Source organism: Syngnathus acus, chromosome 10, assembly GCF_901709675.1.
Source record: "Syngnathus acus chromosome 10, fSynAcu1.2, whole genome shotgun sequence".
Lineage (NCBI taxonomy): Eukaryota > Metazoa > Chordata > Actinopteri > Syngnathiformes > Syngnathidae > Syngnathus > Syngnathus acus.
In genome coordinates, this window is record NC_051095.1 from 27711012 (window position 1) to 27731227 (window position 20216).

General features: G+C 43.8%; 1 protein-coding gene and 1 long non-coding RNA gene across 2 annotated transcripts in view; both read right to left on the bottom strand.

The window, feature by feature from the left end:
• Positions 1-714: 714 nt before the first annotated feature.
• On the bottom strand, positions 715-1131 carry LOC119129556. Its single transcript, XR_005099253.1, has 2 exons — positions 981-1131; positions 715-794 (listed from the first exon to the last, which is right to left on the bottom strand). It is a non-coding gene; the product is annotated as an uncharacterized LOC119129556 (long non-coding RNA).
• A 2032-nt stretch (positions 1132-3163) lies between these two features.
• Positions 3164-20216, bottom strand: part of nkx1.2lb (NK1 transcription factor related 2-like,b) — a 61276-nt gene continuing 44223 nt past the window's right edge. Inside the window, exon 3 of the mRNA XM_037262869.1 lies at positions 3164-4531. Within this exon, the coding sequence (XP_037118764.1) occupies positions 3789-4531 (743 nt within the window). The 3' untranslated portion in view covers positions 3164-3788. The remainder of the gene's footprint in view (positions 4532-20216) is intronic.

Consider the following 20216-nt stretch of genomic DNA (forward strand, 5'->3'; position numbering starts at 1 on the left):
GTGTTTGTCCTTGTCCTGATGTTCCTGTAGCGCCTCCCCGAGGGCAACAGGTCAAACAGGACAGAGCCAGGGTGGGAGCTGTCCTCATATCATTGGAGCCAACGTGTATCACTATATTTGAGTAGCGAGTGTTGTTGGTAGCGCAGTTAGACCTGTAGCGAGCCATCTCCCTAAGGTTAGCTTCAATGTTTGGTGCTCCGGCTCCAGGAATAACATGACTGTGGCTGGATTTTTAGTGTAATTTTAGGTTTTAAGCATGTTATAGAGTCACCTATGAGTAGGGTGCGAGAACCAGTAGACCAAGGTGGATTGAAACGGTCTTAACAGTCTCATTGCTGTTAGCAAACTGCTTAGGGCTAATGCTAACTGGTGGGCACGTCCGTCAAGCAGGGACCTCCTCTGTAGAAGAAGGGTGCAAGTGGTGCTCTGAGCCATACAAACGTGTTTCCAAAGCTATACTTGTTGCCCGGTGAATGACGGTAGACAAGTAACCACGGAGCCCCGCTGGATTCTGAGCAGTGATGTGACCAAAACTGGCAAGGATTGACGGTTCGCTGCTTACAAAAGCAGAAATAGTAATCTACAAAAAGTCAAGCAAAAAGAAAAGAAGGGGATGAGGGGAACTAGTGTAGTGAAATTTGGATTCTATGCGTCTTTGTATGTTGCCTTTAGGTGATAAACTAGCAGCAGTGAGACTACTATAAGCTATTTTTGCGGTACAGAGAAGCTCTAGTTTCAGTAATGTGTAGGTACTTAGAATATGGAAGGGCCATTTGTCCGTGACCAGGAAGACCCTTGTCCATGCCTTTTTTAGGACATTGACAGCAATGAGTAGACTGAAACGCGAACGGCAGCTGTTACTCCAAGCCATGACATCAACGGTTTGGGCAAGTATAAGATAGGCTTGTCTGTCAGGAAGGGGGGCGAACATCTTTGCTTTTGGGGGCTGCGAACATCTTTGCCTTTGGGGCCACTCAAACTTTTGGAGAGACATCACTGACATCGGTTCAATAAAATCTTTTCCCAATCAGCCGTGTGTCACTGGAGTGCTTCCTTCCCTGGGCCAGCCATCGTCCACCGAGTGTTTTTTGGAGACCAGCGAAGCAACAAAGACCATTCACCACACTAGAAAATTTTTTTTAGGTCGTCTCCAGCATTGCTACGTGGCAAACTGGAAATCATACTATGAGAGAAGGCGAAAAACTTTAAAATACTTGGTGAGCTGTATTATGTATAATTACACAAAATCTGTAGCATGATGAATACCCAACATGTTCATTAACTGTCTCCCCCAATATCAAAGGGTGGTACAAAAGTTGTATAATAATCATAATCAATTAATTAATGAGACTGCCCAACTTTTGTTGTTTGTTACTTTAATGCGTTGTTGTGTCATTTAATCTGTATGGGGGCACATTGTATCGCCGCAATTGACGGGAGGACTTTGTTTTTTGCTCTTAAAGCAGGTATGTTGTGTTAGTGAGTGCAATGTAATTCCCTTTTTTTCTGTTGATGTCCATGTGGGAAGGACACGTATCACCACAATTGATGGGAGGGCTTTGTTTTTTGCCATACTTGTCAGGTTTTGTGATTGAGCCAATATGAAACAAAACCAATGTGGGATCCTGCTGTGTTTTGTCACTACTGTTTTTTGTTGTTTTATTCATTTATTTGGGCTTCGCACCCTTTGCACTTTTATGTCCCAAATTATAACCGTTTTCTGGTTCTTTGAGCAAACAAGTTAAGAAATAATACATTCACTATAAATTAAAAGTTAATTAAAGCAAATAGAATGTCACTTCAAATGTTTAAATGTTTTGTACATCCTTTGTTTCCTACCCCCAGTCTGGAACCTACAGCAGATTGTTTGTGTTTGCACATTCTGGACCACAGTCATGTTTTTGTTTCAATTTATTAAAGAAAAAGACAATTCAAGCAATTTTCTCTTGTACAGTCAAACCTCGGTTTTCGAACGTCCCGGTTCTCAAACAAATCGGAATTCGAACAAAAAATTCGAGATTTTTTTGCTTCGGTTGTCGAAACAAAATTCGGAGGTCGAACCTCGCGAGATGAGCCGGGAGGACCCAAGAAAACCCGACCGCGCGGCCCGGATGCCGACTGACTCCGTTCGTTGTTATTGTATTTTCGTTACTTTGAGGATTGTATTAACCCCTAATCATGCCTCCAAAGAAAGCAAGTGGGAGCAGTAAAGCCATCCTAAAACACAAAGACGCTCTTAAAGCAATGCGACAGTGAGCACCCGGCGCGCTGTGCGATCGGACCAAATTAAGGTCCACTTAAATTTTGGAAAGTACATCAGGACTTAAAAAATATTTTCTAAATTTCACAATAATGTGACCAGTGCGGTGCAGTTGGGCGGTCGGCAACACGCTACGGTTGCGCCTTCGGCGGTGTGCTGGTTACGCGATCGGACAAAAAGGCGCAAATGAAAAAATGCTTAAAAGAGGTGTTTTGATTTGTTTTGGAACGGATTAAAATTTCTTCCATTATTTGTAATGGGAAAAATAGATTCGGAATTCGAACGATTCGCTTCTTGATCCGCCTTCTGGAATGGATTGTGGTCGAAAACCGAGGTTTGACTGTATTTAGGATTGTAAGGTGATAGAACGGACCAGCACAATAGGATAAAGTGCTTATCTTTGGTAATTACTTGTTTTTAATTTGATAAACTTGCAAAAAAAAATTGTGATTATTGGGTATTGTATGTAGAATTTTGTGGGGTAAAATTATTTGGTCAGTTAATTAAACTCTCAAAATTGTCCTTAGATGTGAGTGTGAATGATTGTTTGTATGTGTGCCTTGCAATTGGCTGGTAACCAGTTCAGGGTGTATCCCGCCTACTGCTTAAAGTCAGCCGGGATAGACTCCAGCACGCCCACGACCCTCGTGAGAATAAGCGTTTCAAATAATGGATGGATGGATATCTCATACTCACATGCACTTTCTACTGTCCTCTTTCCCACTATAGTGTTAGAGAGGCGTACAACTGCAGATCCAAAAACACCATGGACAGTTTCAATCATGGTGGTGGGACCTCATTACTAGGGCGCTGAAATACTTCACTGTAGGTGTAAATTTGTGTGCATATCCATGTTTGTGGCGCATGCAGCAGACACATTATCAAACTCTGACTTGATGTAACAGTGGGGCTAAAATTTAGAACATTTTCAGAAATAGGCAAATGACAAAAAATTTACTTTTACACATGGTGAGTGAGAAAGTTCCCAGTGATCCAACTATTTGTACACAAGTAGTTCAATCATCAAAATCATTTTATTGAAAATATGCACTTAATTCAGAATGTTCTGAAAATTAAAAATGTATATACAGTTTATACACTGACTATCTTTTTTTATTAGTCACTGTTTATTATCAAAAACAACCATATGAGTCGTGTATTAGTTCGTCTGTGGCTTCATGGCCAAAACGGCCAAACAAAAACACTCACTGCTGAATCTTCACAGTACTAGTAGATCGGGCTATTCATTGAGTGATTTCTAACATTCAGGTTCCAAAAAGTTTTACGGATGAATCAGCTATTTGTTTACCTTAGCATTCAGAATGTAAAGTTAGATCATAAAATTATGTACACTTTTACATAGAGATTGACATTGTCAGTCAAAATTATCTATCAAAATCAAACTGTGACATTACAGCAATTGAACACCCAAGCTTAGTTGAATTAATGATATACGTATATAATCATTCAGGATGTTGAAATATGTCAATCTCTTGGCTCAGTGTGTGCATGTGTATTCTGTATCTGTTTACAGGTGGGAGCTGTAAAAGGTAGGTGCAGCATAGCTCTGTGTCCCCAACATGAATGGAGATAGAACATGGCTTGTAGTGAGAAAAGGCAGCTGGACCAGGCTGCCCGCTGAAGGGTGATGGTGACCTGATGCATAGCCTGTGTGCATGGCTAGATGTCCACTGATTGGAGGTGATGGGCTGAGTGGACTGAGGTTCCCAAGAGCGCCTCCTATTCCTCCCGCAGTACCAGATGTACCTCCTGCACCAGAGGGAGCAGAAGTGTCTGCACCAGGGTTCTGTTTCTTCCACTTGGTCCGGCGGTTCTGGAACCAGATCTTGACCTGTGTCTCAGTAAGGGAGAGTGACAGTGCAAGGTTGAGCCGCTCACACACAGATAGGTACCTTGTCGACTTGAACTTGTTCTCCAGTGCAACCAACTGCTCATAGGTGAAGGCAGTACGAGCTCTGCGGGGTTTCCCTGACTTTGAGTCTGAGCCTGTACGTTTTCTCTTCGGCTTTCCTTGTGGGCCTTGGCCCCCATTGGGTTGCACATTGGTGATCTGGCCTGTGAGCCCTCTTCTGGGACTCTTTGCCTGTTTGGTCGGGTCCTGGAGGCTTTGCTGGTTGACATCTCTGTCCCCACTAAAGTGCAGCGTCGAACTGCTCTCTTCACTGCTATAGGAACCATCTGGTGCCTCTGAATCTGGAGTACAATTTCTGTTGCGGTCATCCTCATCTGGACTTCTATCCCCAAAGTTTTCTGAAACATGACAATGAAGATTACATATTTTACATTATTAGACCTCTTCGTCACAAAAATGTAGTATATAATAATAATAGTTATATATATTGGATGTTACGTATATACAGAATAATTTAAAGGGACAAGGGGAGCTTAGGTTTATTCACATATATAATTTATATTTATTTATATTTTTCACGTATTTTATTTTTAGTAGATTTTTAATTTTAATTTGACCATTTTTTAACAGTGTTGCAGAGTGACAAGCTATTTATTGCTTGAAAATAATTAGGTTTTCTTGAGTTTAGTACGTATCCATGCTTAATCAATCTTGACATCATTTATGGCAGTGTTGAGCCGCATGGTGTGGTTCAAATTTAAGACAAAAAAGACAAAAACAAAAAAAAAAAATTTATCACATGAGCAGTTGAAATTATTCATACAGCCCTCCCCCCCAAAAAACCCAAAAGAACATGGGGTCCACGAACCGGCGTAAGGGCAGTTCAGGCGATTTGCGATGCCTCGGTCACTTCTGCTTTGACAATGGTACCTCTACTTACGAACGTCTATAGATAAGGACCAGAACCTCGCATTTTTTTTTTTTGCGTCTACTTACGAACAAACCGATTTTTACCTTAAAACTCACACTAACAATGCAGGCAGGCGGCTGCCGGCATGGGCATTAATGCATAGCGATTTTACTGCGATGTTTTTTTTGTTAAAACCCAGATTATAAAATGACATGCGGCTTGTTGGATATCTAATGTTTGTAATAAACCAATCCACATCAAGATTGCTTAATAATTCAATAAGTTTTAGTGAACAAAGTAAAACACAAACATTAGGTCTGTGGTCATCTTCTTTTTCGCCTTCTTTGTTTTCTTCGTTTTCTTATTTGTCATCTTCAGACAAATCAGAATTAGAATTCACTGTATTACCATTGTCAGTCAAGTAGTTCACAAACCAGGGATTTTTTGTGGTACAACTGTGTAACATGAATAATAAAATAAGGATAAATTATAGGAATATCTAAAACACTATAAGCATGCAAAAAAATAATTACAAAAATGACTCCAGGGAGGTGTTCAAAATATCAGTGAAAACAAGAGACAGTTTGGGGCACAGTGTTTCAGGGTGGAAGGGGAAATACCATCAGCTTCAAGAACTGTCTGTGCACACCCTGCTCCAGGATCCAAAGGGGGTGTCTGTGGTGGCCTTTGATGATATGACTGCAATAGTGTGGGTGGAGCAGGGGGTAACTGGAGTCTAGAGAGACGTTAATGGCTGTGAGACGATCGAAACGGCAGTAATGAGTATTCAAACTCTGACTGAGTCATTCAAAGATCTAGGGCTTGCAGTTGGTGATAGCTCTGAGGCCCCTCCATACTGTGGCAAAGTCGGTAGCAGAGAAATGCTGCTGTATTTTATTTGAATACACAGATTTAGCCTTCACCTCCCTGCTAAACCTGTATTTAGCCTAAGCGTAGCTGTTCCTGTCTCTGCTTCTGCGTGCTGCATCCTTCTCTTGGCAAACCTGACTGACCTGAGTTTAGGTGGGAACCTGGGCTTATCATTAGCATAACTCACCCTGGTGCACATTGGTAAAATAAACTCTTCATTGTAATTTATATGAAGTCACAGTGTCTATGCACCCGTCCAAATTACATGTAGCAGCCATGAACAGCTCCCAGTCTGTTGTCTCCAGACATGTACGGAGCTCCTCTACAGCCTCATCCGTCCAGATCTGAGTTTTTTTTCTACAGGTTTAGCAATCTTTAGTCTTTGTCTGTATGCAGGGATAGAATGGACCATCACTAGATCTGATAATCCGAAGGCGTCTTGGGGCACAGCGTGGTAGGTGCTGTTTACTGTTGTGTAACAGCTACAGTGATACCAAGTGTTCTCCTCTCTGGTAGGGCATTTAATAAACTGTTTGTATTTGGGTAGGTTCTGGCTCAGATTCATCTAGTTAGTCACCAAGAACGATAACAAAAGATTCAGGGAAAGTCCGCTCCACATGTAAAAAGTGCTCCGCAAGCACACGCACTGAGCCTCATGTGTGTCCTCGGCGGGCAGGATATAAAAAGCCGCCAGGATAAAAGAAGCCAACTCACCCAGGAAGTAAAATGGCTTACAGTTTATGAAGAGCAGGAAAGCAGTGTTGAGAGATCACAGTTGCATCGGTGAAACAGCTGTTGATGTAGTAACAGACTCCACCGCCCATGGTTATGCCCGAGAGCTCTGCGTCACAGTCTGCTCGGAGCAGCTGGAATCCCACCATGTGTAGCGCACTGTCCGGGATCTGTCCGCAGAGCCACCTCTCCGTCAAGCACAGAGTTCCAGAAAAGTATTTCTTCTCATCAACAGCACCAGCTCATCCATCTTGTTACTGTAGGAATGGACTTTGGAAAGAAATATTCTAGGTAAGGACGTGCATGTCCTTCATCTGCGAAGGCACAAGCCATCAGGACAGCTGCACGCCACAGTCAGGACCGGCCCAACTTAGCCGTTCGTCCTGCTCACCCAGCCAGCGCCCTCCGAAACCTAGCCCGCACCTCAACGTGTGCTTGCTGAGTCGGGCCCAAGCCGTTAGGACAGCCGCACGCCACAGTCAGATCTGTTGTACCTCACCAGGCCTTCTCACCAGCCGTGCTGCCTGTGTTGGACGCAGCTATCCACCTGGCCGACCACTGGCGTACCCCGCCTCTCACCCTCGCAAGGGCGCTCCTTGTAAGCGATCCACACCCTCATCCTCGCAGCTGTGCCTTCAGTGAGAGATCTGTGCCCTTATCCTTGCAGCGGCAACCTCTGTGAGAGATCCACACCCTCGTCTTTGTCAAACCCTGAATGTGGCTGCCTTCCGCCGGACCAAATTAGTGGTGCAGATGCACACCACCAGCCAGCATCCACCCCGCCTGATTGCCCAGGACGCTGTGAACACATACGCTGTTTTTTGTGATGATTGAAACCCACAGTCTATTGGCCAGGACCATTGCAAGCACCTCTTGCAACCATTTTCTTTTGATTTGAGTGTCCTTCCAGGTGTTCAAGGGGTGTGTGTGGGGAGGTAGGGGCTGTGTGGCAGACTTTAGCACCAGGCCTCTCACCCAGTAGTTAGGGTCGAGGTCATATGTATGTTCTTTGTTGCATCATATTGTTTTGTTGCTTTGATCACAGGTCTTGTCTGACTTGTTAGCAGTCAGTCACAGAACAACTTAACTTAGCCACATTATCATCATCATCATCTGATAACTACCGTTTTTTTCCATTTATAATGCGCCCCCATGTATAATACGCACCCTAAAAATGGCATGTCGATGCTGGAAAAAAGCCTGTACCCAATACAAATTTTGACTTTTCTTTTTTTTTTTTTTTTTAAATTTCTTTTTTTTTTTTTAAAGTTCCAATGATCGTCACACACGCGTCTGGGTGTGGTGAAATTTGTCCTCTGCATTTGACCCATCCCCGTGTGATTTTAATCCATCCCCTGGGGGAGAGGGGAGCAGTGAGCAGCAGTGAGCAGCAGCGGCGCCGCGCTCGGGAATCATTTGGTGATCTAACCCCCCAATTCCAACCCTTAATGCTGAGTGCCAAGCAGGGAGGCAATGGGTCCCATTTTTATAGTCTTTGGTATGACCCGGCCGGGTTACTTAAGTCCATAAACATAAAATTATTTCAGAAAAAAGATCATCTTTGGGAACAACCGGATGTTATTCTGCCGGTCAGTATCACTGCGCATGCAGTAGCAAACTCGATAGCGAAGAAATATGTGAGACTCTCAACGGGATCACCAATATTTGAGTGATGTTCCAGTTATTTATCACAATTATTTATTATTATAATAATAATAATATATATAATATATATAATAATTATTTATTTATTATTCACAATTGTCATGGTGATCTTTCTGGTGATTTCTTAACTAGGCTGGATGTATTTTTTTTGTTGGCGTTGATTTCTCCGACTGCCCAGAAAGGCACCACCGCGATCAGTTAGGTTAAAATGAAAAGAGAGGAAAGTGACGTTGTAAAGAACCATCCGTGACAAGATTTTCTTCAAAAATTGTTGTACCATGATTTTCTTAACAAAAAAAAAAAAAAAAAAAAAAAAAAAAGAAAAACGTTTTTTTTAAATTGTACCCATGTATAATGCGCACCCCAGATTTTAGGACAATAAATTAGTTAAATTTTGTGCATTATACATGGAAAAAACGGTAATTTTTTGGCAAATGTCATTTATGTCTTGTAATAATTTAAATTCAGGATATTATTGAAATAATTTAAATTCAAGATCTTATTGTATTTGACGTCCGTAGTGATTGGCATGACAGTTTTTGTTCTTTTGAGTGAACTGAATCATTAGAATTAGTTCATTAAAAACAATTATTCAAAAGATTCGTTCAGTGAATCGATCCCCTCCGACCCCCTCGGACAATGAGTTTAAAATGAGCTTAAAAAAAACATTGCGCTCAGCCTCATATTGCCGTTAATGTAAATAGCGCATGTGTATTTAATATTCCCATCAAAAACATTGCAGCTCTCATGTTATGAACAAGAGTGGCAGCACAGTCCTTTCACTCACTGAATCGTTTGCGAACAGGAAGTTTACTAACTCCTTGTGAACGCCAATCATGTGGCAGTATGTTCAGTGTCCCTCCGCCATCTGATGTTGGCTGTAGATTGGTCGTTTGCGAAGATTCACGAGTGAGTGACAGACTTTGAAATTCCTTTTCTGATCCCGACACGTGTGGCTGAGATCAAATTACCTGAGAAAAGATACTTACGCCATTTTTTTTTTTTTTACAATGGTCAGTCAAAAGTGTATTCGACTACATGTCTGGCTGTTTAATGAGGTTTATTGCACACAAATGAAAACAAGAAATAGTAAAAGAGGGAAATGGGTAAAAAGAAAAATGACCATTAAAGCAAAAAAAAAAAAAAAATTGTCTGAAAGTTTTTTCAGGCCAAATCCTATTCCCCAGCTCATGTAAGTGCAATCAAACACATTGACAGCAGTTATTTTTTTTCTTGTTTTGCTTCTCGAAAGTTTTACTGTAAAAAGGTGTAGAGTGTGTACATGCCATTATCCAAAATAGACCTAGTTTTTTAATATAGCATTCAAATACTAAAGTTTAAATCTAACCAATAATAACATTCCAGACCATTATTAAAAGAAGAGGACAATGTTGAACAGATTTCTATTGCAGTTTGCTTATGTATCCTATTTTACAGACTATAAGCCGCTACGTTTTGCCTGCAGCTTTTAGACCGGTGCAGTTTATCTATGGATTTCTATTGTATTGTATGATTTGTGCATAATCTCTTATATATGGAAATTAAACAATAAAACACCTGGGCTTAGTCCAGTGTGGTTTATATATGGACAAAACAGGATTTCCCCCTAATTTTAGCTGGTGCGGCTTATTTTTAGGTGCGGCTTATCTTCAGGTGCGTTTATAGTCCGGAAATTACAGTAATTTCAGTGTTTTCACTCGAGTCAAGAAAATGATTTCTTGGCAAGCCTTGACTGTATTGTGGTCATACAAATAATCAATCATCCACATAACTTTCTATTCAATGTTTTTATTTTTCAGACATTACATGAGCCTGTTATAACAGAGAAAAACAGCATCAGCATTAAGGAACAAATACTAACTGAAGCTCTGCAAGCACTGAAGAACATAAAAGTAAAACTATGTTAACTTTTAAAACCACAAAAGTGCACTGAAATAATTTGTAAATGTCCCTAATGTCTTTAACTTTTCCTGCTTTTTGGCAGTAAACCCAAATACCTTGAGCATGGCAGTACTTGACAATGGAGCTGCAGGTGCAAGAGCACTGACTCCAGCAGTGGAGGAGGAGGAGGCTGCAGAATGTCCAGGTGCTCTAACTCCAGCAGTGGAGCAGGATCTAGTAGAAGAAAAGATGGAAGCTTTTGTTGCCTTTCTAATGGCTGAGATGACCTTTACAGCTTCTTTTATTTTTTCTTCTTTTGTTTTTTCAATATTCTTCTTCTTCTCCTTTGAATGGGCTTTATACAAATCTTGCTCCTTTTTGCAAGGCTGATTTCCATATTGGAGGCTTTTTTCCCCTACTGCTTTAATGTGGGACCTGATAATGGCTTCATACGTCTCAATGTTCAGCCTGACCCTTTCGTTTTCAACTATGTCATCCATGATATTAAATTATCCTTTGACAAGACAGCCAGTGAACAGTGACCAAAAAGCCTTCACCAATCTCTCTAAGATGGGGAACCTCAGCCCTCCCTCTGGTGTTTTCATGACAAGGATACCACTCCACCAGTCAACATAAATTCTTGCAGCGTTAAAGTCTTTTGCCTGTTCTCCTATATCTGAGTCAACCTGGTAAGCTCGCACCATCCAGCTGACCCAGCTCTTCTGACTTCACTACATTTGGCAAGGTTATATATGCCTCCTGGACTGTTTTATGAAGAATCGGTGATGGTGCTAACAGACAAAGAGGTGATGATCTTATTTTTGAATGGAAGGTTTTTCTGAAGAAAAATTGCTGCCTTGATGTAGCCCTCTCTGAGCAAACTATACATATTCTACACCCAGGGCTTCTTCGCCACTTTTACTTTGGTCAAGGCACAAGAGCTGAATCCTCCCACGGACAACTTCTTGTCAGGTTACGGCAGATCTCTGTTCGAAATATCAATCTTCAACAAGTCCTTCACACTCAAGGGATTGCGAGCAGGCTTCATAAACTCGGAGGGGAGTTCCCTGAACAGTAGCACTACCTCAGCATGCAACTCATAGACCATGAGTTGATCATGCTGCAACTTCTTCAGGAACACCTGAAAGTAAACTGAAAAAATAACACAAAACTTAATTTAAAAGTAGATGATTATTTTGAACCATCACTTCCTGATCACATAGTAATAATAATAATAATTATATAATAATTCATTAAATTTGTATAGCGCTTTTCAAAAACCCAAAGACGCTTACAGGGAACAAGGCAAAGACATACATGAGGGGAGGGGGACGGGGAGGAAACAATCGGATAAACTTAAGAAGAGGAAACCAGTTATGGGTAGGGGAGGTCATGAGCTTGGGAGAAGAGGTAAGTTTTTAGACGGGACTTAAATATGGGGAGTGTGGGTGAGTCACAGACAGACTGAGGGAGAGAGTTCCAGAGTCGGGGTGATGTGCAGGAGAAGGCTCTGTCACCGAAGGATTTGAGTTTGGATTTTGGGACTGTCAGACGTGAAGTATTGGAGGATCGGAGGGGACGGTTGGGGCAGTAGGGGACAAGGAGGTCGGATAGGTAAGTGGGAGCCAGGTGGTGAAGGGCTTTGAAGGTGAGGAGGAGTATCTTGAAGATGATACGCTCCTTCATGGGGAGCCAGTGAAGAGAGTGGAGAACAGGAGTGATGTGTTCACGGGACCGGGTGTGGGTAAGGAGGCGGGCAGCAGAGTTTTGGACTAGTTGAAGTCTATGGAGTGAGTGAGCAGTGATTCCAGTGAGAAGGGAGTTGCAGTAGTCAAGCCGGGATGAGATGAAGGCGTGGATGAGAGATTCAGCGGCAGGGAGAGAAAGGCAGTGCCGGATTTTGGCGATGCGTCGGAGGTGGAAGTAGGAGGTCTTGACAACTGAGCTAACATGAGGTTGAAAGGACAGTGTGGGGTCAAAAATAACGCCAAGGTTGCGTGCCAGAGGGGAGGGAGTGATGTTTGAGGAGTCAATGGTGAGTGTGATGGATCCAGTTTTATTAAGGGAGGATTTAGTGCCTATGAGGAGGAGCTCTGTTTTGTCACTGTTGAGTTTGAGAAAGTTGTGGCTCAGCCATGCTTTTATTGTAGAGATGCAGGTTTCAAAATGGGTGAGGGAAGGGTTACGGGTTGGTGTCGTACGTATATAGATCTGGGTGTCATCAGCGTACCAGTGGAAGTCCAGATTGAGTTTGCGGATGACAGTACCAAGGGGAAAGAGGTAACAGATGAATAGGAGGGGGCCAAGAACTGAGCCTTGGGGGACCCCTTGTGTAACTGGGGAGAGGATGGATGTGTGACCGGAGAGAGAGATGAACTGGTTTCTGTTGGTGAGGTAGGAGGTGAGCCAGTCGAGTGCAATGCCTCAACACCTAGTTGGCGCAGCCTTTGGAGGAGGATGGATGGTTCACAGTGTCAAAGGCTGCGCTAAGGTCAAGTAGTAGTAGGATGTTGAGGGCACCAGAGTCTGCAGAAATGAGGAGATCGTTGGTGACTTTAACTAGAGCTGTTTCAGTGCTGTGAAGTGGGCGGAATCCGGACTGGAAGGGTTCATAGAGGTTGTTGGACTGGAGATGGGTGTGGAGTTGGGTGGAGACAATGCGTTCAAGGGTTTTGGAAAGGAATGAAAGGTTGGAGATGGGATGGTAGTTGGAGAGGTTGAGTGGGTCCAAGGTGGGCTTTTTGAGGATGGGGGTGATGGCTGCAAGTTTATAGACAGTGGGAAAGTGGCCAAGGGATAGAGACTGATTAAAAAGGGTGGTGAGGTGGGGGAGGAGGACAGGGAGGCAGGCCTTAGTTAAGGTCGTTGGAAGAGGGTCGAGAGAGCAGGTGGTTGTCTTGGATGAGGTAATGATGTCTAGGATAGTGGAGGAGTCGACAAGGGAGAAGGCAGTGAGAGAGGGGAAGGGCGGGAGGTCAGGAAGGGGGGGCAGGAGGACAGGGGAGGTGGGGGAGGAGGAGTTATTGATGGTGTCGGTCAGAGAACTGTTGATTTGGGCTATTTTTGTTGTTAAAGTTGGCAAGGAAGGAGTTACAGAGGGCGGGTGAGGAGGGTGGCTTGGTGACCGGTGGCTGGAGCAATTTGTTGACGGTGGAGAACAGTATGCGGGGGTTTCGGTTGGTATTATTAATGAGAGATGAGAAGTAAGCAGATTTGGCAGCAAGAAGAGCATCACGATAAGAGGAGATGTGTTGTTTAAAGGTTTCGGCATGGACGGTGAGGCGGGTTCTTTTGTAGAGGCGTTCGAGTTGACGGCCAGTTTGTTTCATGGTGCGGAGTTCCGGTGTGTACCAAGGGGCAGAGTTAGTGAATGTAACAGAGGAAGTTTTCCAGGGGGCTAGGAATCAAGGGAGTCAGAAAGGATGTTGTTGAGCGTGGTGGCAAGGTCATCAGGGGAGGAAGAAGTGGGGTCGGAGGGAAGAGCAGAGGATAAGAGCTGGCAAAGCGTGATTGGGTTTACAGTCTAAATGTTGCGGTAGGAGATGGTGCGTTTTGTGGATTTATGAGGCGAGGGTAGAGGGGCGGAGAAGAGGATGCAGAGATGATCTGACAGTGGAAAGGTGAGAGGACGGGGGTTGGATGTGAGTGGAAAGGAGGAGCATACTATATCCAGGGTATGGCCTTTGGTGTGGGTGGGGAAGTTGATGTGCTGGTGAGATGAAGCAGTCCAGAAGGGAGATGAAAGTCAGACGTCAGTGGAGCAGTTGGCCTGGTCGATTGTGGATGTTGAAGTCACCGATTAGTAGGAGGCGATAGGAGACTGAGGATACGATGGTGAGAAGTTCAGAAAGTTCAGAAAGAAACGATGGATGTGACTTGGGGGGGGCGGTAGATAAAGACACCAGTAGTAGAGTTTGGGAGGGAAAAAAGCGAGATATTCAAAGGATGAAATAGATGGGGGTTGAGGTCCAATTCAGTGATGGATAGGGGACCGCTTATGGAGGACAGCAATACCACTCCGCGCCAGAGAGGCGGGGTTTGGCGATGTAGCTGTAGTTAGACGGAGTGGCTTGGTTGAGAGTAAAATAGTCAGGGGCTGTTGCCATGTTTCACAGAGAAGGAGCAGATCCAAATTATTGTCCAATAGTAGTTCGAAAATAACTAGTGATTTGTTGGAGAGGGAGCGACAGTTCAGCAGTGCGAGGGAGATGGATGAAGGAGCGGGGGTGGGGGAGCGGAGATTGTTGAAGTTGACAGTACGGAAGGTGGGGGTGACGGGGGGGCGAGAGTTAGTCCAGAAAGAGGGGATGGGTGAGCCATCAGGGAAATGTCGGTTAAAAGATAGTCCGGAGCTACGGTGGATGTAGCGGCGACGGCGGAGGATCCCAGCCTTGCTGGCAGCTGAGGCAGCAGCAGCAGGGAGACGGTGATTATTGTTGAAATAATGAAGATCAGCAGCAGTGTAGACAAATGGACGAGAAGTTAGTGGAATGGAAGCCCGGGGTAGCAGAAGTGATAGTTCATGCAGGAGATGAGACGTGACAGCAGCTGGGAATAATCCAGGTAAAATGGTAGAAATAGCTAGTAGCTCGTTAACTAGAAGTTGGTAGGCAGTGAAATGCATGGAAGCAGCAGTGGACCGAGTCGTGATGTTGGTGGAGTGGGTGGTGGTGTTGGTCAATCCCGACTGTACCCATGCAAACAGCACGCCCCAGTGTGTCATGGCGGCACCCAGCCGAGCCACGACCGGCGAGCTCGCAGCGAGCGGGTGCTCCCCCCGAGGACGCCGGCCAAGTGGCCAGCAAGTTGGGTTGGAGCCATTTGCCGAGCCAAGAGCAAGCAGCTACAGGCTCAGAGCCGGGAGGTAGGAGGGTCCGGTGGTGGGTTGGCTAGCTGGCTAGCGTAGCTCGTACTCAGAGGGAGCGGGATCGGAGAGGTGCGAGCAGAGCTCCAGAGATACGCGGTGGGCAGGAGAAAAGGAGAGAAAAATAAAAGAAAAAAAACGGGCACACTTAAAACGGGAAACACAAAACAAACAGGGGACAAACAAATAGCGGACACGGTTCGGGGTAGAAGCGGCAGTCAACAGTCCAGACGCCAGCGTTGCTCTAACCCGGAAGACAAGAAAAGGGGGCGTTTTTGCGTTCGTAATGTAACACTCTTGAAGGTATACTGAAAGCCTTATCAATTCAGTTAACCAAAGAATGATTATTTTTGCTGCTATTTTATTTACTCAGATTCTAGAGAAAAATATACGTCAAAATATTAAAAGGGAAAAAAATAGTTTGAGTACATTTATTTTCAGTTAAAGTGAGCATACCTCTGTATAAATCAATCAAGGCTTTGAGCTTGTCTAAGTTTGAGAAAAGCATGCAGATGCGTGCCTTTCAGTTTTTGATGACATCCGTTACGATCTCTGCAGATTTAGCCATTTCCTGTTGCAAAACACTGATTCTGGCCTTCTCATCAGATGTAACTGCATTCATATTTTGCATTTGATTCAGGAGTTCTCTGTAACACAAAAATCATTCAGGCATATACAAATAAGATTTGAGAGGGACAACAGATATTGCTATATATTTCCTGGCCTACTTGAGATTTTAGAAAGTGAGTTTAATGAAGAGAAAATATGTGGTAACCTGAGAAAACATTGAGGAATAGCTATTTACATTTTTTATATTTTCATATATAATAAATTCTCCTATGTATAGTGTTATGAGTGACAGTGATAGCAGTCTTATGTAAAGTTAATGAATATTTTTGTTTAAAAAAATCAAATTTTAGAAAAATGGCTTTAGACATTCCACAGCATTCTATTCTCAACTAAACTATCCTCCACAAAAATCACTTATATAAATAAATATGGACTTTCCCAGTCCATTTCTTAAACGAAATAGTCACCATGATTTACAATGAGGACGAAAGCAATAATAAAATATTTGTACTGTAATTTTCGGACTATAAGTCGCGGTTTTTTTCATAGTTTGGGTGGGGGGGGGCGACTTATAATAAGGAGCGACTTATGTGTTTTTTTTTTCAAAAATTCTCAAAAATGTTCCAAAAAAAAAAAGTAAAACCGCGATAAACGAACCGCGATGTAGCAAGGGATTACTGTAATTTGAATTTCAAGTGACGTCAGCAGCGCGACGCGGCGTGGCACGGCGGTTGTTTACATAAAGGACAAAGATTGATCACGGGATGACGAAGATGACGATGGGCCCCACGTACTACCGGCATCATTAGCGGCTTTGTTTCTAAGTGACTGCGGACGAAGAGTTTGAAGGATTTAAGGATTTGGAGTGACACAGAAGGTTTGAAAAACTATTATGGCTTTTACCCACGCCCGGTCCTACTCGACGGAGCTCTCTTTCACTTCCGTGGATTGAAGTCGGGGGCCGGCGCTCGGCCAGGGTAGCTGTCCAGGGACGGTGGATGGGGCTCGGACCAATGCTTTTACGCACGCCCGGTCCTACTCTACCGAGCTGTCTTTCACCTCCGTGGATGGAAGTCGAGGGCCGGCGCTCGGCCGGGTGGCTGTCCGGGGACGGTGGATGGGGCTCGGTCATGGCTTTTACGCACGCCCGGTCCTATTCTATGGAGCTCTCTTCCACTTCCGTGGCTGGAAGTCCACGCCGCCACACGCCTGGAAGTTTGTTTTGTTAAATAAGAGACGTTACCAACCCACGTCTTTCCTTGAACTTTGTTAACACTACAATATAGTAGATCTGTGGAATAACGATGAGGCTGACGTCAGGGCGCACGCGCGGCGTTGTTGACGAAGGACGAGGAATTTGATCGATGGATTTAATGATTTAGAGTGCACAGATGGCTTGATAATACTATTGCTTATATAGTTATTTGATATCTAATTTATATATCGTTATATGGGCCTGTGGAATATTTTGAAGTGCAAGCGCCGTCAGCTGCATTGTTGACAAAGGACGATCGATGGATTTAATGATTTGGAGTGACACAGATGGTTTGATAACATTATTGCTTATATAATAGTTATTTGATATATAATTTATATATCGTTATATGGGCCTGTGGAATATTTTGAAGTGCAAGCGCCGTCAGCGGCGCGCACGCATTGTTGACAAAGGACGATCGATGGATTTAATGAATTGGAGTGACACAGATGGTTTTATTAACGTGTTATTTATGTAATAGCTTTTTGAATAACTCTGAATTTTACGTCAGGGCCGTTCTCAGCTCTTTGTTTGTGTTTATGTCACGTTAGCATACCTATCGTTTAGCCTGTTGTTGCTTGTTCATGACTGTTCTTGGTGTTGGATTTTGTCGAATAAATTGCCCCCAAAATGCGACTTATACTCCGGAGCGACTTATATATGGTTTTTTTTTCACATTTTTGGGCATTTTATGGCTGATGCGACTTGTACTCCGGAGTGACTTATAGTCCAAAAATTATGGTAGTCTTGGCAGCATCATGTGAATAATTTTCCTGAACCACCACATGTCATAGTATATAAAGAGTCTTAATGCTTTTATTTACCTGCTGTATAAGTGCAGAATCAGTGGATCTATAAGGTCCCGGATTCTGTTGCACACTGTGAGGATTTGCAGGAACCTGCTGATGATGGGACCCCAATAGGCTCCTGTTGTTCTCAAAATGAAACAAGGACTGAAACTCTCCAAAAATGTCACTCTTTCGGGCATTTTTTCTGTCATTGTAGACATCAGCACAAAATCCTCCACGTATCCCGGGAATGAAATCAAAAGGGCCTTTGCTGCATTTGAGACCATGTGGACTGTGTCCCCACTGATTTCCGAGAGTGACGGTGTACTGTCTTCTTGTGGGTTTGTACTGCCCTCTTGTGGAGAAAGTTGTGTTTTTCAGTTCTGTATGTTTTGGCCCTCCGCTCTGCCATAAGTGCATTGTAGTTCAGGTAATGCTTCTTTCTACACAGCCAATCCTGCATTTGAAGCCTGTAGATCGTAATTTGGTTCCAAAGATATCTGTAAGTACACTACTGTGCAAAACATTTGCTTGCACCAGGTTACCGAATTGTTCCTTGAATCGTGATTAAGTTCTGAATTGGTATAAAATTCTAAGTGCTAACTAGCCTCCGTATGACAACGCCTATGTAAATTAGCATAATGCAAACGTGACAAACTTTCCTTTTATTTTTAGGGCTTGCAGATCTGGACTTTGCAGACAACTTGCACTCCAAGAACTAACCAACAATCTGCATGAGCAGGGGGGAAAAGGTCGGCCTACGTATTAACCAAGAGAAGACCCAAGGCCATGACCGTCGTACAAGACCAAAATCTTCCACCACTCATCATAGGCGAACAGGGCATAGATTACGTTGAGAACTTCACATATTTTGGGAGCAACATCTCAAACATCGGAGACGTAGAGAAGGAGGTGCAGGCCAGAATCGGCAAAGCCGCAGCAGTGTTCCAATTGCCTTCGGAGTATCTGGTTGTCAAAATCCATCAGTACGTTCACAAAGCTGTCCCTCTACATGTCAGTGGTCATCCCTACATTCACCTACGCCTGCGAGACGTGGATGAAGACATCAAGCATCACCAACAAGCTGGATGTCTTCCACTGACGGTGCTCCACATACACCTTGAGGATCTCATGGAGCGACCACATCACCAACGAAGAGGTGATGAGAAGAGCAGGGGTAAAGTTAAAGTTAAGTTAAAGTCCCAATGATCGTCACACACACACCTGGGTGTGGTGAAATTTGTCCTCTGCATTTAACCCATCCCCGTGTGATTTTAATCCATCCCTGGGGGAGAGGGGAGCAGTGAGCAGCAGCGGTGCCAGCGCTCGGGAATCATTTGGTGATCTAACCCCCCAATTCCAACCCTTAATGCTGAGTGCCAAGCCAGGGAGGCAATGGGTCCCATTTTTATAGTCTTTGGTATGACCCTGGCCGGGGTTTTGAACCCACAACCTTCCAGTCTCAGGGCGGACACTCTACCCACTAGGCCACTGAGCTGGCCTACTGCGCTACTGCCTGACATAGTCTCGAACAGGAGAAGTAGAATTCCCGGGCACCTACTCCAACTGCCAAGAGAGAGACCAGCGAGTATAGACAGGAGCGGTAAAGAGGAAGAGAGAGAGAAGATGTGGAGACAAACAGCCAAGGAAGGCCTGAGAGAGATGGGAGTCAGCTGGCATGGATCAGGAAGGATCGTCAGTGACCGAAGCAAATGGAGAGAATTCGTCGCCCAATGTTCTAATAGGAACGGGGAGGAACTAACTAACTAACTAACTAACTAACTAACTAACTAACTAACTAACTAACTAAACGTTATTTCTGGATTATGCCGCTACTTTTTGCTCAAACGTTATTTCTGGATTATGCCGCTACTTTTTGCTCAAGTTTTGAACCCTGCGGCTTGTCGTCCGGTGCGGCGTATCTATGATTTTTATTTTTTTTTTGTGATGACTAATACACTTATACACTCGTAAAAAGGCTGTGGACTGCTGTTGTGCGGCACCGCTTTGCTGGGTGGAGGGATATGTGACATGGTCACTGGGGAGAAGAGTGGTGTGTTGATCGCATGTCCATCCGCCAGGCAAATAGTGCCATATAATTGACACAAAGAAGAGACAGAACGAGATCAAGATGGACATTAATGAAGAAAGGAAGCTTTTATACGCAAACCCTCATTATGTGGGACAAAGTTAAACTTAAGTTTAAAGGCAGTCGATTTGGCTCTTAACGTAAGAACTACAGCTGCACATGCATGCATTTAGAGGTTTCTTCCGGTCACTAGGGGGCATTGGGCTATTGTTGATGACATTTTGTTGCGTCACCCTTCTCTTTCTTTATTTCCCGGTCACGTCTACTCTGGAGCTATACGTGTAGCTCGCAAGTTTAATGTAACTTAGTGCTTTGTGAATGAATACAATTAGCATAGACCGTCATCATGGAAATGCTAGAAGAAATGCATAAATGCTACAACAAAAGAGAGACTAAGAAGTGTGTGGCAAAGTATATCTGACGCTATTCCGATCCGACATTGAGGAGGAAGACTTCGAT